General features: G+C 39.8%; 1 protein-coding gene across 6 annotated transcripts in view; it reads left to right on the top strand.

Annotated features, from left to right (window-relative positions):
- The window catches only part of LOC124039757 (anion exchange protein 2-like), an 82,053-nt gene that overhangs the window by 28,407 nt on the left and 33,075 nt on the right, over positions 1-20,571 (top strand). For 3 of the 6 annotated variants that reach the window (XM_046356086.1, XM_046356082.1, XM_046356088.1), the window contains exons 1-2: positions 9,921-10,145; positions 18,294-18,481. In XM_046356086.1, coding sequence (XP_046212042.1) covers positions 18,422-18,481 — 60 coding nt within the window. In that variant the 5' untranslated portion in view covers positions 9,921-10,145; positions 18,294-18,421. Of the gene's footprint in view, positions 1-6,719; positions 6,867-9,920; positions 10,146-18,293; positions 18,482-20,571 lie in introns of those variants that run through there. The other 3 variants (XM_046356083.1, XM_046356084.1, XM_046356085.1) reach the window with 3 other exon arrangements.

Raw genomic sequence — 20,571 nt, 5'->3', positions numbered from 1 at the left:
TCTGTTGACCATAAGGAAGCACATGAAAACCTCCATCAGCATGCCACCATGGGATGTCCTCAATCGGCCCTTTTATATATCCCTCCCCCCAAGACAGGTGCTACTTAACTTGCAAACAGAACTGGACAGACAGCCGGCTGACTGATTCTTCTGAGGGTAGATGGAGAGAGCTGGACGTACAGTAGATTCATCAGGAGCAGCTGTTGCTGTGTGTGTGATGCTGGAAACACTCCAGTTACTGTGTGCACAGAACCCCCAAGCGCTAGTGCTATTTCAAGGGAAACAACTTTTCAATGGACACGAAGCTATCAACACTGACCACTGCCAGATCACCATAGGAATAAACCAATAGGCCAGCTGGGCTTATAGCAAACACCTATCTAGATCCAGGGTCCTTCTTATTCAAGTCGGTGCCAAGACAATTTTGAGAGGGCTTTGACTAATCAGGGGACTGGTGAGTTTGTTTATGATGCGCCTGTTTACTGACTTGCAAATGTGTAATGATATTTGTTGCCTGATCCGGGATTAATAATGTTACCACTATTTGACATTACAAAAAAAGTTAGCTTCTGAGGGATTATTGATCTGAGTGTGTATCTAGATCATAGAGAATGATTGAGGCCTCTAGTGGCCAAAAGGATTTTATTAGCACGGGCAACGCTTTATCTATTAATGCACCAATCGACTGCACTCAATCGACTGCAATCGACTGCAGACATTTATTTAAAAAGTACAAATATCCACGTATTTAAAAAATTACAATAATCCTATGCTATTGAAAACCATACTGTGGGTATTTCAAAATACCCCGGGATATGATAAATACAGTATAACGCCCAACCCTAGAATGTCCTTTAAAAAAGCCACTGCTGCAAAAAAAACAGTGGAAACACTGGGCTACAGGCTTACAACAGGAACAGAAATTATAGGAAGCAGTAGAATCTGCTGCAGAAAGGAATTTTGCTGATGGTTTCAAAACTCAGTCCAAGTGAGCTCGAAGTGTTTAAAACACCATAGTTATATATCACTCAAAGGTATACATTTCATTATTATTAGATTTAAAAAAAAAAAAATTGTATATCAGGCAATTGGTTAGAATACCTTTTTATATCTGTTATATAGACTAGGCTATATTTATAGTCTTAGATTTATGTTCAGGTGTTTGCCCAGTTACAAGTTTTGGTAATTTCAGCCAGGTTTGGATGATGCTGTTGCTCACCACATTGTCAACTATTTCCGCAAGCAAATATGTACTCTGTTTTCCTTTTTGAAATATTGGAACTGACCAAGGGAATGTAGTTGGCTATGTTGCAGAAAGAGCAGAGAAAGAATGCTGTTTACATTTCAAACTATCTACTGAGCATTCGCCTAATTGTCTGGTGGCCACGGTAAAAAAGCTCATCCTCCACAATCCAAAGGGGCTCTCACACCTCTTTTTATAGGTCTGACCACAGTACTCCATGGAGAAATGTTATTTTCAGTGTGCTATTGGGACAGAGGAAACCCCAGTCTTTGAACTGGTGTCTAGTTTGAGCTCATTGTGGTTTTTGCTCTGTGTTTCCTCTTTCTTCCAGAATGTCATGTGACTCCCTGTGAGCACATATATCCCAATGACAAACAATCATGCCTGCACACTAATACTCTCACACACACACAGCTGTGTTTTTGTGGAATTTCAGGACTTTTCCAGGGGTAAACATTTACCTAACCTTAACACGCAGACCCTAAATCGAACACTTAAGCTTAAAATAGCATTTGACCAAATTCAGGTTCTTGTTTTCCTACTTTATCAGGACATTGGGGTCCTGATAAGGTAGGAAAACAAGTACACACACACACACGTTATGTTCTTCTATCATCATGGGGACCTAAAATTGAATTTCCATTCAATATCCTATTTTCCGTGACTATGAACCCTTACCCTAACCCTAATTGTAACCCTACACACACACACACACACACACACACACACACACACACACACACACACACACACACACACACACACACACACACACACACACACACACACACACACACACACACACACACACACACACACACACACACAAGCTCACATAGGCCTTGTCACCCATGGCTACAGGCATTTCTTCAGCAGTAAGTCTCATGTAAGCTGATGTAGGAATGCTTGTTGTTTGACCCACTGGCTAAGTGTTTAGATTGAATTACTGCACACTTTGTTCAAAACATGTATAATCCAGTACCTTAGTTGACTTTATGTGGAATTGTTTGAAGTTTTAAGCGGATTGATAGGAAAAACGGAACTAACAGAGGTATGAAGCTTACTATACCTCTGGACTACAATAAAGCATGGTTGCAATCAATTCAGTATCTCAAAGTTTACATACACCTTAGCCAAATACATTTAAACTAAGTTTTTTCACAATTCCTGACATTTAATCTTGGTAAACATTCCCTGTCCTAGGTCAGTTAGGATCACCACTTTATTTTAAGAATGTGAAATGTTAGAATAATAGCAGAGAATGATTTTTATTTCAGCTTTTATTTCTTTCATCACATTCCCAGTCGGTCAGAAGTTAACATACACTCAATTAGTATTTGGTAGCATTGCCTTTAAATTGTTTAACCTGGGTCAAATGTTTCCTTAGCCTTCTACAAGCTTCCCACAATAAATTGGGTGAATTTTGGCCCATTCCTCCTGACAGAAGATAAATGTTCTATGGGATTGAGGTCAGGGCTTTGATATGGCCGCTCCAATACCTTGACTTTTTGCTTGGGGTCATTGTCCATTTGGAAGACCCATTTGCGGCCAAGCTCTAACTTCCTGACTGATGTCTTGAGATGTTGGTTCAATAAATCCTCATAATTTCCCTGCCTCATGATGCCATCAATTTTGTGAAGTGCACCAGTCCCTCCTGCAGCAGAGTACCGCACAACATGATGCTGCCACCCCTGTGCTTCACGGTTGGGATGGTGTTCTTCGGCTTGCAAGCATCCCCTTTTTTCCTCCAGGCATAACGATGGATCTTTATGGCCAAACGGTTGTATTTTTGTTTCATCAGACCAGAGGACATTTCTCAAAAGTACGATCTTTGTCCCCATGTGCAGTTGCAAGCCTTAGTCTGGCTTTTTTATGGCCGTTTTGGAGCAGTGGCTTCTTCCTTGCTGAGCGGCCTTTCAGGTTATGTCGATATTGGACTCATTTTACTGTGGATATAGATACATTTGTACCTGTTTCCTCCAGCATCTTCACAAGGTCCTTTGCTGTTGTTCTGGGATTGATTGGCACTTTTCGCAACAAAGTACATTAATCTCTAGGAGACGGAACATGTCTCCTTCCTGAGCGGTATGACTGCTGCGTGGTGCCATGGTGTTTATACTTGCGTTCTATTGTTTGTACAGATGAACGTGGTACCTTCAGGCGTTTGGAAATTGCTCCCAAGGATGAACCAGACTTGTGGAGGTTTACCATTTTTTTCTTTCTGAGTTCTTAGCTGATTTATTTAGATTTTCCCATAATATCAAGCAGTTTCACTGAGTTTGAAGGTTGTCCTTGAAATACATCCACAGGTACACCTCCAATTGACTCAAATTATATCAATTAACCAATCTGACGCTTCTAAAGCTATGACATTGTTTTCTGGAATTTTCCAACCTGTTTAAAGGCACAGTCACCTTAGTGTATGTAAACTTCTGACCCACTGGAATTGTGATACAGTGAAATAATCTGTCTGTAAACAAATGTTGGAGAAATGACTTGTCATGCACAAAGTAGATGTCCTAAACAACTTGCCAAAACTATAGTTTGTTAACAAGACATTTGTGGAGTGGTTGGAAAACAAGTTTTATTTACTCCAACCTAAGTGTTTGTAAACTTCCGACTTCAGCTGTATATGTGCATATTTCGGGGCGGCAGGGTAGCCTAGTGGTTAGAGCGTTGAAAAACCCTGAACTGACAAGGTATAAAAAACACTTTAAGATCTAAAAATGATACATTCAGGAGTATTGTTGTCATTTGATTTTGTTATGTTTGAGTCACTCAGATAGCATAAGCCATGACCGAACGTGAGGAATTGCAGTACAGTTTCTATAAAACTGCTACATTTTTAGGTCAGCCAACCATCATTAGCCATGCCCCCGCCACAACCACCACCTAAGCCCTATGTTTGATCCAGAAAAAACCCTCTACTATGCTAGCGTTTGGTTCAGCGGGGGTTAATATAAACCTCGCTGTGTGCCTATCCGACCTGTGCAACATGTTGCAGTTGTTGCGATCACCACCGTGTGGTGCAAATGAACGTGACGTGACTGTCGGCTTCGCTCATCACAGCAAATTAATTTATCAGGATCATTATAATGGATACATACAAAGATTATTTTTTTGCATGACGTGCTTAAAGTACTTGCATTTGGCACTCTGAAAGTACTGGAATACCTTAAAAATCGGACATTTTCTGAAGTTGGTACTTGAAAAGTACTTGAATTAAAATGAGAGGACAACAGACAATGATCTAATATGAAGAATATTACAAAAATTTATTGGTCTTGTGAATTCATTTCCTGGCAGACTACTGAGTTTTATTTCCTCTGGTTGCTAGGCAAGCTCGCCCAGTCCAACCACACTGCGACTCTGCCAAGCAGGTACAGAAGTGACTGATTAGGCGCCACCAAACGTCACATCGATAGCTAAAATGCCGGGCAAATACAGATTCCTTTTTGCTTGGCAGGATATTTGTTTATGAATGGTTTTGCCAGACCCATCCAGGGATGTAGTAGAGGGTAAACACGTTAACGTCATTTACTCATCTTTTTATTTGTGAAATAGTTTACTCTTTTTTTTTTTATATATATATATTTTTTTATATCGTTTACACACTTATTGCATTCCCAGCGTTGTTCAACAGTCAGAAGGCTTCTTGATCTGAGTTTTAATCGCACATACCTCTGCGAATGAGTGGAATCATGAACTATTCATGTATGCTCGTTATGTTCACCTGCTCCCTTGTATTTTGCCTTGTTTTCAGCGCATTCATTCACCACTCTGTCCAACGAGACTCCACCCACGACAGGCTGAGAGTTGAAATTAACTCCCATCAGCCCAGACCTACACTGGCAAGTGGGAGACACTGCTGACAGTGGGATTGTTTTTTTAGCATCCCTTGACTCCTGCTGTGTCAGCAGACATTCCCCAAACGGGGGAAAAAACTGCCACTCAAAAAATGAATGTACAACTGGTAAATAGTCGCTGATATTTCAGTCAGATGTCTAGGTAGCTCAAGTGCTCTGGCTGTTAGCCAGGTAGCTAGCTATAACTAGTTGGCTAGAAGGATGAAGTTGGAAGCTAATGTTGAACAGAGCCTGACCTCAGCAGGAGCAGTTGACTGAAATTAAGCTAGCTATAATCAAAATATGGGCTACTATAAGTTCTCATAACAAAATGTATTTTATTTTTACAGTGAGTAGTGACACAGTGGTGAGTCAGGATGCAATGAACGAGGCAAAGGAGATACACAGAGAGAGAGAGAAGTAAACCGAGCAGGGAGAGCGGTTAATAGTACAGTGGGTTCTAAACATAGTGGGTCCTTTTGTGTTGGGACAGCCTGTGGGACCTAAAATTTTGTGAAATATAAAGATATTTTAAATTTCATTTTAATATTATTATGTACACAAATATAAATGTTACAATTTTTTAAAATCTACTGAATTACAGTACATATAAGGAAATCAGTCAACATCATCAGTACTGACTTACCACTCCATGTATGTAGTGAAACATATATTATTGAGTAGAACTTGTAAGATGGTGATGAATAAATAGTTTGTTTTGTTTTTTCCCCTCATGAGGTTGTGACGATATATTGTGGCGACTAGAAACACTTAATCTGAACTATTACAAATTTATGGTCCTTGAAAATAAATATGTGCTTGAAAAAGTACTTTAGTCCTTGAATTTGACTTACCACGGTTTGTACCAAACCCTGAAAGAAATTTGACCAACCACCTTGATTCGGTCTTAGGTAGCAAAATTTGAAATTTGTGTTTTTTACATTGGATAAAAGCATTTTGAGGAACAATGGGAAAGTAATTCTGCTTTGAAAGTTGATAAGCTGGCCTTTGAATGTTTTGGTATCTACTGGAGAGCTCTCCTTTGTTTACACCCATTCAGCATTGTCCACACCCTCTTAAGCCAGCCCCACCCATCTCTTTAAGGATTCACATGTGAGGTCACGTACTAAACAGTGAGAACTGTGGTAAAGATTAAGACTAAAAGTGGTACAAGTAGTAGCCTACAATTAAGGAAAAATTCCAGGTGAACAAAGTGTCCCGATATCTAGTATTTAAAAATATTTTCTAAGTGTATGGATCTCTATAGAAGCTGTAAACGGTACAGCCAAGCCAAACGGTTACTTGCACAATAGCAATATCAGATAGTGTCAATATAAATAAAATGATATACATTATGTACAATAACGATATCGGTAATAGACGAGGTAGTTGTATGCATACAATCAAGGTTAAAGTGGCTGAGCAGCAGGATAAAAAGGAGAGAGTCATTTGAATAAAGGCACTGCAGATAGTCCTGATTACTGGTCCATCCAAACCAAGCATGAAGAAGGGAATCTATATTTGGAGAGCCTGTTTCTGTTCTGCCCTTGATTTTGGTGCAGGGCGTATGATGTCCATAGCCTCTTCGTCACAAAGCTCCCTGATCTTCTCAAAAACATATGTTTGTCTAGCTGTGTCCAGGTGGTGCAGGCAGACCATCTATGGGAGGAAGGATGTCTCAGCAGCTGAAACCTGGTCCCGACTGAGTCCGATCGCTCTTTGACGGCAACAACACCAGGCTGCAGAGCATCGAGGCTGGAAAACAGGAAAAAAAAAATGTGAGCTCAGTAAAAAGTTGTGCCAGTCATGTTGGAGGTAAATTAAATGATCAAAACACATTGTTTATGCTTTACATATATCGATTCCTTGTAGAGACACCACACCGCTGATTTTGTCACATGGGATGGCAGCAGCTTTCCACCAAGTGTTTGTGTCCTGGGTGGCGTCCTGGTAATACTATTGCATTATCCTCTGGGTAGTTGTTGAACTTCACAACTCGCTTCAAGTTCTCATGCTTCAGGTGTAAGCTGTGCTTGCTTGGGTTAGCTCTCTTTTTGATGTGAGGCATTAGACCATTCTCCTTGTTTGACTGGTGGAGGAGAGTCAGGCGTGTGCTACTGATGCTCAAAGACATATTCCAGATACAAGTATTTTGGCATTATTATACATAGATAGCCAGGTGTGTCTGACGGTGATTATGGCTAACTTTATGGGTTATGTAATTATCTTGCGAAGTGTTGTCTTTTGTTTAGACATGCTAGCTAAATAATTAACCATAATCCTAATCCATATAGTACCAGCAATACAAACCGATTGTCATTGCTAGCAAAAGTTAACCAAATTGGTTCAATGTTAGTTAGCTAGGTAACATTAGGCTATACCTAGCAATGCAAATGTCATTCTGAGAACGTTACTACACAGATAGTACATGTAATGTTAGCTAGCGAGCCAGCCATCTAATGTCAGCTAGCTAGCTAACAGGAAGCTTTAACTTGGGGTATTTTGTTCAGACATCTAGCTAGCTCAACAATGACCCATAATCCCAATCCATAGAGTACCAGCAATAGAAACCGATTTGTCATAGCTGGCTAAAGTTAACCAAATAGGTTCAATGTTAGTTAGTTAGCTAACATTAGGTTATAACTCGCAATGTGAAATGGATTTCTGAGAACATCACTACACACACATCATATATAAATGTAATGCTAACTAGCGAGCCAGCCATCTAACATCAGCTACCTAGCGAAGAGTAAGCTTTAACTTGCAATGAAAACAACTTTCGAACAAAATTAGGAACATATAATATCTGAAACTGTAGCTAGACTCTTAAAAGCAGGAAATGCATCACCGATGCTTCTACTACCATTACTTCCAATTAATCTTGTTTGGATTTTTCCCTGAACACTGTGGCTGCCATTTTTAGACCATTCTGGAACTTTGAGGGTTTATGACATATCCTATTAAATTACTAGTTTATCTGAAAATATAATATATTTCTAATTTCTGACAGTATTTGATGTTTCTGAATAATAATAATAGTTATGCTTTATGGTTAGTGCATGAACCTAGGATGGCAGCAAATGATTTCTAATTGGTTTTTGTGGGCTTTCTCCATTCTGATTGCTTTATACTGTTCAACTGAACTTCAACCAAAAATAATAGGAGGACACAACTGACAGTAAAGTAGTCTTATTTGTAGAACATTGCATCAAAATATTATTTTGTAGCCTCATGCTGGTACTCGACCAATGGTTTCCAGTTGTAGTTGGGCTATGTTCAATTCAAGCATTCACTTCCAGAAATGTCATCAATTTCTTGTTCTAATTTATAATTTACACACTGTCACGTTTCTTTTGTCTTTCAGTATTTCATTTTTTTTTGTAAACAAAAGAAATAGTACTTTTGCCACTAGACAGCAGCCCGACGATTTTCGGGGTCTCTACTCACGAAGTTGTAGACTTGTTGTGCTTGCAAGTTACCTAGCTCAGCTGTTAGCAGTTTCTTGCTGGTGATTAAAAACAAATGATTTTATATAATTTACTGAATTATTTAATGTAACAAATAAAACATATAAAATACTGTTCGAGGGTACAATAAAAATCCACACTAGTGAGTGGATAAATACCGGTAGGCCTATGTAGTAATTAAGCAATAATGGAATTATCATTTGACAAGCTGAAGCCAAAGGTGAAGCCAAGGGCTGGTGCTTGCCTCTTAGGTGGAGAATGGGATGTCCCACTCACATCGTTCCCAGCTAAAATGGCACTCCAGCACTGGAATTCTGAGTGTTTATGGTTTCCTTGGTGAATTATTAGTTTCATGTTCATTCCTGGGTTAGCTAGGAATGAACATGGTACAGGAGAGATTGTTGCACAGGTCGTAGAGGCTGACAGATAGGTTTATACAACTTCCGACTGTTGCAAACCAAATAGCATGGACAAATAATATGTAGATGTTTATGAATTTCCTGCCTGGGCTGCAGGGACAGTGGAATTAACATTAACACCATGTTATTTTGCGAGAGTTATTGTCCCACAACTCCTGCATATCAACCAATCAGCATCAAGGATCCAAACAACCCGTTTTATGAAATATGATATACGGCCCTGCCCTACGCCACGGTTTGTCATTGTTCAGCACAGAATTGCTATTCAGCTCAAGGTCCAGTTGATTGTATGTCATGGCAACCAGATTTTGTCGAGCTCTTTCATGTTGTATTGTCAATGTCTACAGCATTTACTACAATGCTTGCCCATTGTGGCACACTATAATCAAGCATTATTGTTGGTTTTGCCTGTGTCGATATAGTTGGAGCCAGACATCTGAAGATTGGTGGACTGCTTCCCTGCATTAATCTATTGATGATGAGGTCATAAAAAATGATATCTTGTAAGGCTGAGGTATTTCCTAATCCAGGGTCACATTATCTTGTATTATTCTGGTGGGATAGTTATCACTACACATTATGGCTGTGTTGCTACTTTGACGCTAGAGGTGACGGTTTTCATCACACAAGATTAGCTACACAACTCCATCACTTTGGCCTTGTTCTATTACAAGGAAATAAGTGTGTTATCTGTTTCTTTTTTGAAATTCCAGATAGAGGTATAATGTTTATACAGTAGTTGATTGTGTTTTGTGTTCAGTTCATAAGCTATAGGCCTGTTCAATTGCATCTAAAAAAAATTGTCTGTGTGCTTGTCCAAAGCCTCTGACTCAGAGGCTTCGGACAAATCGTCACTGACTCCAGTCACATGGCTACTTGTCAGCGGGCTGCAGGAGGAAACATAATCCTGAGGAGGAAGGCTGCATTTATCAGTCTGTGACTGTTAGTGTGAGAGGGAGCATCTGGGGGAACAATAAACTAGGCTAGGAGCCCACCACGGCCAGTAAAGCCACACAGAAAGCCTCTCTAATTGCAGCTTGCTTTCTGTCTTTCTTTTTGTCTCACGCTTTTCCTTTTCTTTCCTTCACTTTGTCCGGTTCCTGGTCTCCCCTCACAGCGGCGTTCAGCTTTGCACTACAATGTCAGGCTCCCCTGCAGGAGGCACACAAAGGTACAGTATAAGGTTTTTGAAGTTGTCTCGGTGGTGACTTGTTGGAAGTTTTGATACCTGTCCAGTTTGGCTGTTTTCATGTTACTTTTAACCATTTACTTCGAATTGAATTTTGTCTGCTTCATTCATTTTTGTGATTTCAGTTTAATACCGTACAGCAAGGTTAATTTGGTTAGAGTTGCGTTGTGCTCTAAGTAATTCAATGAATTGAGAGTGAAGTTTCCCCTTGTGGACCTGCAGAGGTTTAGGTCTCTCCAGAAAAAGTATTCTAATTTCCTATCATATTCCTGTCCGCACTGTTTGTGCTCTTCTAGTTAAGTGGCTCCAACAAACACTCCGCCACAGTCATATAAAGCTCGAAATAGACTCTTTATGAACTTGTTTTCAGCAACACACATGGTTTGCTAAATGGCATTTTGAGTTCAAGATAAATGCATTTTCTTCCCTCAGAGTTCTTTGTTTGCTCTATTGGAGGATTGGGCATTTCTTTTCACTTTCTGAAAACTCTCCGCTGTCTAGTTCATTCATGGTCAGTGAGTGTAGACAGTTGGTACCTAGGCTACATTTTAGGTTTTTCTTCTGTCTGTACCTTTTAGTGCAGGGGTGTCAAACATAAGGCCCGCGGGCCAGATCCTGACTGCGAGCTGATTCAATGCAACCGACAGGTGGTTTGATGAAAACTTTTTTAAAAATTATGATGGACTTACAATACAATCTCTTCGCTAGACTGTCAGGTAGCATCAAAGTCCAGGACAGGCGCTCTGTGTGAAAGATGCTATGAAAAACAGTAAGATGCACTCTGAATGACCTAAAATGATGATTTCCATATTGGTCTTTCACAGTCTGGCCCAACCCAAACTGTACTGTGCAAGTAGGGTGATAGTAGTCCCACTATTAAAACAGATAAATGAGGCTACATTTGCTTTGGAGGTGTTGATACCTAACCTGTCCTGTTTGGCTGTTTTCATGTTACTTTTAACCATTTACTTCGATTTGGGTCTTTTTGTTTTTGTCTACTTCATTCAATGTGAGTTTTTGTGATTTCAGTTTAATACCGTACAGCAAGGTTAATTAGTTTAGAGTTGCGTTGTGCTCTATAGTCTGATAAGTAATTCAATGAATTGAGAGTAAAGTTTCCCCGAGTGGACCTGCAGACATTTGTCTCCGATGACACTTACTCCAGGTTTCAGCTTTTTTGACTCTCAGTCACACTTAAAAAAAAAAAATAGAATAACAACTAAATGTGATGTTTTAAGACTACAACCATGCTTAAACCACTTCAGGTGACGACTTTTGAGGTGTGGGAAAAATCTAGAAATGTTGATTTTGTTTTGTGTAGTTACCCTTTAATTCAACTGTACAGCACTATTGTTTGGCTAGCTGTGTTTCTGTAGCGCACATGAGATGGAGTTTGCAAAACAAATGGCCACTGGTTTGGTGCAAATAATCATAATTCTGCCAGGTAGGCATAGGCTACTTTGTTGCTAGTTAACATTTAATTGAAGGTTTTTGGGAAAACCTGCTCATCTATCAGAAGACAGTTAGGCCAGTTAGGCCTATCATTAGCATTGCTATTTTCCTGTTCCTTAATTGTTTGAGACTTGGGTGTTTTACTTCATATTATGAGGCATGTCTTACCTTGCTTCAAAGTAGCCTATAGTCAAAATCCCACCATAGAAACGTGGAGGCAATTATTTTGTAGAGACTTCCTCATATGCGCTCTCCTGTTCTGTTGGTTTTCAAATCAAAAATGTTTTCATTGTCTAGCAGTCAAATGCATTAACCTAGTCATATTAGCAACCTATGATAGTTGTTGCATCTTTAGATTTCCCCTATTTTGAAATTACTAAAGGATATTTCCATCTCTGTCCAAGAAACCACTCGCATGTGCGGTGGTGTGCATTTTAGAATGGTGTCTTTTTGCAAATTGCATTTCTGCTCTTAAAATGTGAAGAAGTAATAGTTTATCAACATTTTTAAGCTAAACATTTGTATCTTTTCCATCAGCAATTATTAATTGATATGGTATATGCCTACAACAACAACAAAAAGTAGGTGTACGGCTTATACGCTCCACTACACCACTGCCTGACAGGCAAAATGAGTATGGACAGCCCTGCTTCAGTGTATTTGATAAGGTTCCTCTTGTGTATATAAGTTGTTCAGTGTTGATTATGGTGACTAATAGGAATAGTCTACACCACTGGGGAATATCTGAGGGAACGTGACATTTGTTTGGAGTTGTCCAGGGTACATGCAAAAGTTTGGGCCGCCTGGCTCGTTGCGAATTGTGACCGTAATTAATTTGCCAGAATTTTACATAATTATGACAACATTGAAGGTTGTGCAATGTAACAGCAATATTTAGACTTAGGGTTGCCACCCCATTCTATAAAATACAGAATGGTTTTATATTTCACTGAAAGAATAAACGTTTTGTTTTAGAAATATAGTTTCCGGATTTTACCATATTAATGACCAAAGGCTCGTATTTCTGTGTTTTATTATAATTAAGTCTATTATTTGATATTTGGCAGAGCAGTCTGACTGAGCGGTGGTAGGCAGCAGCAGGCTCGTAAGCATTCATTCAAACAGCACTTTGCTGCGTTTGCCAGCTGTTTGACTTCAAGACTATCAACTTCCGAGATTAGGCTGGCAATACTAAAGTGCCTATAAGAACATTCAATCAAAGGTGGTTGACGCGTCATAATTCCTATAATAACTAAAACCTAAAACTTCTTAACTGGGAATATTGAAGAACTGGGAATATTGAACCACCAGCTTTCTCATGTTCTGAGCAAGGAACTTAAACGTTAGCTTTTTTTACATGGCACATATTGCACTTTTACTTTATTCTTAAACACTGTTTTTGGATTATGTAAACCAAATTGAACATTATTTATTTGAGACTAAATAGATGTTATTTATGTATTATATTAAGTTAAAGTAAGTGTTCATTGTTCATTCAGTATTGTTGTGATAGATCGATATATATCGTCCGATTTAATCGGTATCAGCATTTTTGGTCCTCCAATAATTGATATTGGTATCTGCGTTGAAAAATCTTAATTGGTCGACCTCTCGTCCACATTCTCGTGTGTCTTGGAGCCTCCCAATCATTAGAAATTGGAGTTGATGAACTCAATTCTGTGAGTTAGGCATTGAGGATTCATAGATTAACACCGTGTATTTTGAGTTAGGTTGGTGCTGGCCTTAAAGATGTATCTAAGGGACACCTCACAATTGAGCAGAAGTGCTATCACTATGCTGATGTAATGTAGCCTATAGCCTACATATTCTATGCTAACCCTGCAAAACCACATCTAAAAACAAGTTGTTTTCAAGAAATATAAACCCTGTCCCTAAAACAGGAGTCTCATACACTAATATAGCATAAGCATAGACTAAGTAAAATCTTAAATCATCTTAAGTATATGTTGTGTCCACGATGAGGTTTCCGCATTATAATTGAGTGTCTATTTGTGGAATGGCATTTTCATTGGTAGTTAGATTTCTTATTGAACTGCTTTTCCTGAAATTATGCCTTTTTGATTGAAGTATGCCAGTATGTAATCTGTGGTCTATACTTTTATGCCACACAATTTAAAGGCGTAAACTGTCCAACTGCAACACAACATGTTTTTACTACCACTTGAATTGAGGCTTCCAAGAGTTATTGGCTTGTCATGTAGATTGAGCCTACAACAGCTTCTTATAAGCTTGAGTGGTACTGACTGTGTAGACTCAATTTACATGTTATATTAAATCATTTGCAGATATCAATACTACTACAATACCTACTCTAAACTGATCAGCTGTTAGGCTTTGCTTTAAGTGTACTCTTCGTCTATAGCTTACTGCATATTGCATATGAGTGGGAAGTTGGGAAACAAATAGGCCTACTCAGGGCTCTAACGTGCGACCATTTTAATTGCATATGCGCCTAAATATTTGCAGGGCACCAGTGCGCCTAGAAAAATGAAGGATTCTTGCTTTATTACCTCATATGTTTCATTGTGCTCCTAAATTTATTTTGTGTGAGCCTTCAATTTAGGCGCACACGTGCTTCTTATTTTAAAAAAGTTAGCGTAGAGCTCTGCTACTGCTTAATGTAAGTAAGCAATTAAGTTGTTTCATGGAACTCTGCCACTGGTGTCATAAAGTTGTAAATACCTTCACGTCTCCTGTCAGATTCAAACTACCCAGGTAACTAACATTGATTTGATAGAGTATTAGAAATCAATATTTTACTATTTGAATTTTGTTTTTGTAATTTTACAGCACTGATCCATATTTTGCTTTGTGAAAGCAGGTAGACGTCTTGTGATAGCATTAGAATGGAATCTCAGACATTGATGAGGAGTTAGTTATGTCACCATAAGGTTTGTGTACCAGGTGACTTAAGGTGACATCAGAATTGTGGAAACTCCGGTGACTTGACTAAACATAGATTAGAGAAATGGAAGACTTTACATAGCTTTATTTGCCAGTACTCTTCCACTCTGCAAGGGAAATAGTGCAGAAGGCTGCAAAGGAGGCCACAGGGCTAGATGACCAAACCTCAAGCAGGAAATGCTTGCTCATGTAAAGGGTCTCCTCATCCACCTGTATTGCCATATCATAGACTAGTGATAGTACAAGCTAGCATGCTAGCTGTTCCGGTAGACTTCCAGTCATTGCGTTTATGCTAGTTAGCATTGGCTCCAGGGTGGTGAATTTAATGCGCAAATGTTATCAGCCACATTTCTTTAAAACACATGTACATGTTTTGTAAAGTTAAAACAACATATTAATTTGTTCTATACCTTTTCAAGCAGGCAAGGCCTCCATCTTTCTCTATTGTTTGAACCAGATATTGAACATATGCTGTACCCTACCTCTCTTTCACCACTGTAGTGTTGAAATTCTCTCTTCGAGATGACACACACACTCATATGTATGTTTTTTAAATAACTTTTTACATTTTTTTATACATGTGGGCTTTGGATAAAAAATAAAAACTGCTCCCAAATGCTCTGTGTGACCACCCGCCTATGTCTACAAGCCAGCCTAAATCTACCAGCATTTGACTTGTTAATTTCCCATGCTGATTGGCTCACAAAACTACCTCTACCTTCATACTGGAATGCAGGAACATAAAATGTCTATCCATAGTTGCCAGAATCTTGCACTATCACTTTAACCTATTTCTTCAGGTTATGTTAATGCAGTAGCAGTTAAGCCTGGGACAGAGGTTATGTTATCAAATTTTATTTGTCACTTGCGCTGAATACAACGTGTAGACCTTACAGTGAAATGTTTACTTACAAGCCCTTAAAACCAACAATGCAGTTAATAAATAAATAAATAAATAATAAGAAATAAAAGAAACAAATAATTAAAAAGCAGCAGTAAAATAACAAGCGAGGCCATGTGCAGGGGGTACCGGTACAGAGTCAATGTGCGGGGTCACATGCTACTGCATTAACATAGTTGAGGTAATATGTACATGTAGGTAGATTTATTAAAGTGACTATGCAAAGATAATAACAGAGTAGAAGCGGTGTAAAAGATCGAGGGGGCAATGCAAATAGTCTGGGTAGCCATTTGCCGTGCGGTAGCAGAGAGAAGTCTATGACTAGGGTAGCTAGAGTCTTTGACAATTTTAGGGCCTTCCTCTGACACTGCCTGGTATAGAAGTCTTGGATGACAGGAAGATTAGCCCCAGTGAAGTACTAGGCAGTACGCACTACCCTCTGTAGTTTCTTGCGGTAGGAGGCCAAGCAGTCACCATACCAGGCAGTGACGCAACCAGTCAGGATGCAGGGTGCACCCACCTTTTGAGGACACATGCCAAATCTTTTCAGTCTCCCGAGGGGGAACAGGTTTTCTTGGTGTGCTTGGACCATGTTTGTTTGTTGGTGACGTGGACACCAAGGAACTTGAAACTCTCACTCAACCTGCTCCACTACAGCCCCGTCGATGAGAATGGAGGCAGGCTCAGTCCTCCTTTTCCTGTAGTCCACAGTCATCTCCTTTCAATCTTAGGATGATAAATGTCCCATATTCCAAAGTCTGGAAGGCTGATTGATTGCAGGCTGAAAATATCAGAGCCCTGAAAAAGTTATGACATGGCTGGATAAATCCACTGGGCAATTTGGCTCTGCATTGATTTCCTTTCATTGTGATTGCTGTAATTTCATTTTTTTTTTGGCTTTGTATTATTTCTATTATTACTGTGTTCATATTGTTATGATAATGGATGTTATTACAGTCTTGCCCTGGAGTGCATAAGCCGTTTCCCATGGTTGTGTGGTTAGGAACCCAATGTACTGTAATTCTAACTTTATCCCACCGTTGATCACTCCCCTTTCCTTAGTCAGCAGGGGTCTAGTTTTACTGAGAAAGTCCTATTTTAAGCGCAGCAAAACAGTTTTTGGTTCTTATTGTGCAGTTTGACAGTAAATTTTCTCATGTCTCCTAATTACAACTGTGAGGTGTGTGTGTCACGTGTCATTGAGATATCTTGTCTCAGTGCAATTGACTTGTTGATCATTTAAGATCTCTGGTACATGGAATTAGTAATTTTCCTGTGCCTTTTATGTATCAAGCGTCTTGGAGTAGTGTTGATCTAAGATTAGACCGGTCCCCCCTGTTCATGCAATCTGTTCATTGTGATATCAATGGCAAAACTGATCCGAAGTCCGCTGTCCTACTCTGAGACGCTTGATGCATACGGCCCCTAATGTCACTCCCTTTCCTTGTCCCTCTTGAACTCCACTTATGATTGGGAGAATTAACATTTTTGAACAAAGCGTTCTCTCTACAGCCCACAACCTCCAAAGAACAGCACGCGTCATGGCCTAATCTCTATATAGTTGACTGTACTAAGTTATGAGCCAGGCTACCTCTTAAGGACATTTTCTTGCAAACAAGGTCATTGATATGATTATGCCCTGGCTTCAGTGAAGCACTTTGATAGTGATTGCCAGGAAAACTAGGCTGCCTTTGACAGAACAGACAGTGTTTCTAACGGTGAGTCTAGAATGGCCCAATGTGAACGGCCACCCTGTTGCAGTGCACTACTTTTGACCAGAGCTCTATAGGTCTTAGTCAAAAGTAGTGCGCTATAAACAAAATAGAGTTCCATTTGGGTCGTACAGATCTCCTCTGCTATAGCTGTCTGAATGAAACGGCGCATCTCCTTCAACAGACACACAGAGCCAATGTTTGACTCGCGCCAAGCTCTCTGTAAGCTGAAACCATTGACCACCTGGAATATCAAAGGGATTGAAAAGGGTCAAGCTTTCTGTTGATGTTCTCTTCGACAGGAATAGATTAGGAAACATTATTCAGAGTAGGTTATATAGCATGCACCAGCATCTGATTCCTCACAATCAGTTAGTTTAATGTTGGCTGCCAGTTATCTTGAAATGGGTACAAAAACTCATCAGAAATGTATATTATGCAGTACAATGATCATACCAGACTTTGATGTTACACCTCTTGGTGCTGCACCACCACCAGCCCTGTCTGTCCTTGCTTCCTGTCTGTCTCTACTGTACCCAAAGGCTCCTGACCTGCAGGTATGGGTCCTCCTGCAGGGGTAGTGCGCGTGGCCCCAGTCACGCGCCATCACTTATCACAGCCTCTTCTCAACAGTAGCAAGCCCTTATCTGGCCCTTATCAGACAGTGGTTGTAATGACCTTGGGGGTGGTGAGGAATTACAGTAGAACTGGAGTCCTCTCTGACAGGGACACAGTAACAAGACACGTGACTAATCATGGTTAGGGGCCCTGTGTCTAAGTCTGAGCTTGTGCTGACAACCTCCAGCCTTTAGGCAGGAATCAAAGATGAATGATCATATTCCTAACCAAACAAGGAAGCTGTCATGACCTTTGTGTTTTGTTAGAGTAGTTTTATTGTGCTGTGTAAAAACAAGATGACTCTGAGTTTTGCACTGACTTTGCTGACAGCATATTTATTGAAGAAAAATGTACTTACTATGACTGACATGTAGTTGTCTCACCCAGCTATCTTCAGATGAAGGCACTAACCCAAGTTGCTCTGGATAACAGCGTCTGCTAAATAACTCTTTTAAAAAAATGTATATGAATATATTTAAAGGTTTGTTTTAAGATGCACTTACATCTTTCTGTCTTTCCCAGGTTATGCTGCCCAAAAGCTATCTGAGTCCGAGTGAGAAAGAGAAGGGCTGAAGCCACACCGTTCCCTAAACCTGTTAGATATCCAGACAGCCACAGCACCAGCACCCATTCCACAGAGGAGAGGAGCCATGAGCAACCCCAATGAACCCAGCAATGTCACAGATGCCTTGGCATCAGTCATCCACATTGTAAGTCCATTCATTCACACTGTGATACATGTTCAGTAAGTCAGGTCATCCTAACAAACATTTTCCACACAATGCAAACAAACACAGTCATCAAAGAGACTTGTGATTTGACAGTCCTTGACATCAGTAAGAAATTGCGTGTCAACATACAGTACCAGTCAAACGTTTGGACACTCCTACGCATTCAAGGGTTTTTCTTTATTTGTACTATTTTCTACATTGTAGAATAATAGTGAAGACACTGAAATAACACATATGGAATCATGAGTAACCATAAAAAGGGTTAATCAAATCAAAAATGTAGATTCTTCAAAGTAGCCACCCTTTGCCTTGATGACAGCTTTGCACACTCTTGGCATTTGTCTTAACACTTTTTTTGGTTCCTACATGATTCCATATGTATTATTTCATCGTTTTGATGTGTTCACTATTATTCTGCAATGTAGAAAATAGTTAAAATAAAGAAACTCTTGAATGAGTGTGTCCTAACGTTTGACTGGTACTGTACATTGATATATTATTGCTCCTGACTATATATTGTGTTAGTTTATGCTAATTGAATATTTTCATAAAACTGCAGTGGTCCTCTGCGAGAAAGGCATTCATCTGATCTCTGATTGCCAAACGTCCTTGTTTCTTTGTACACGTGACACACATTCTCTTTATGCTAGAGTTCTGCTTCGTCAGCCTCTCCAGTTCACTGTTTTGGAATGGGAGTGTGTTTTTTGGTTTGTGCCGTTCCTCTCAGAGCAGGGTATATACAAATCCATGCCCTCACTGGGATTAAATCCCCTGACTCCATGCTGGTTTAGGGATTTTGAAACATTGAAACATTGAAACATGAAACGTTTTTCAAACCATTTCCCTTGGGCCCCATTTGAGAAGTGACTGCTGCCCTTATACGACCTTATGGGGTGGAGATTGGCTTGGGGAATCAAGTATGTCAAAGGTTACACCAAGCCAAGCAATTTCCTTCCACTTTTCTTAAGCCAGCGTCTATTTAGAAATGACACTGTACTAGGACCAAAATATCTTGTTGTATTTCCAGGCCTTTCCAGTGCCCGGTTTGTAATGTGGGGCAGAATGGGCACTCCAACTTAAAATATTGGCATCAGTACTTTTAGAAGCTCGGTGCTAAAAGCATCCTGGGGTCCTCTCAAAATAACAATCTGAAGAAGATGAGTAAGTTGCTTTGGGTAGTGTTGAGAGAGGCTGTGAGGGTCAATCAAAGAAAGAAAAAATGTTTTCTGGGCAATCAATGAGGAATAAATACACGTCCTCTTTATGGTTTCTACATTATTCTAAATTATTAATTGAGATTGGATACAGAGTTTATAGCAGATCTTTAACCTTTACACAACAAACAAAAATGATATGAGCATCGTCTATGGCCGAGCATCCATTTGTGACCCACACAAACATTCTCCCACAACCCTCTTAAGCATGCATGCATGCACACGTACAGTAGACTCAAACACATGCACCACCACACACAGTGCAAGAGCGGTAGATACTAGAACGTCACTCACTGCTCCACCACTTCAGGAAATGCCTGCTTTCCCTGAGCTATGCAAAAAAAAATTCAGTCAGCTGCTTCCTATCCCATGTTACACAATCATGTGGCTGTGGCACTAGACAACCCCCCGCAGGACTGGCCTACTGCCTCTTAGTAGGTGGACTCTCCAAGAAATAAACAACTAAGAGTGAAAGGACGCTCATGTCCTGAATACCTCCGTGTTATAATGTAGAGGTAGTTCTGTAGTTGAATTGTAATGTCCCTGCTTCACATGTTCGGAGTTGCAGAGGTGCAATGCAAACCATGAACATATAGTAAGTTGTATGTACTCTGTGATATGGACGGGTATCCCAGTGGCGGCAATGGCTAATTATGGCCTACAGATTTATCTACCGTATGTCTGGTTAGTGTGACAAGTCTGCTGTTTTGTGACATTACACCGACCTTATTTAACCTTGGTAAATCTGGGCTCTCTAAACCTTTTCCTGTCCAAGGACAGATGGTTTGTTGATGGACGGCTTTGAGGGCTGTGATTTGAATAGAGTCTGCTGGTAATCAGATTCAGCCCATTAGT

This window comes from Oncorhynchus gorbuscha, linkage group LG07, assembly GCF_021184085.1.
Source record: "Oncorhynchus gorbuscha isolate QuinsamMale2020 ecotype Even-year linkage group LG07, OgorEven_v1.0, whole genome shotgun sequence".
NCBI classification, from domain to species: Eukaryota; Metazoa; Chordata; class Actinopteri; order Salmoniformes; family Salmonidae; genus Oncorhynchus; species Oncorhynchus gorbuscha.
Note: the sequence above shows the minus strand (reverse complement) of the source record. Positions and strands in the feature narration are given on the sequence as shown.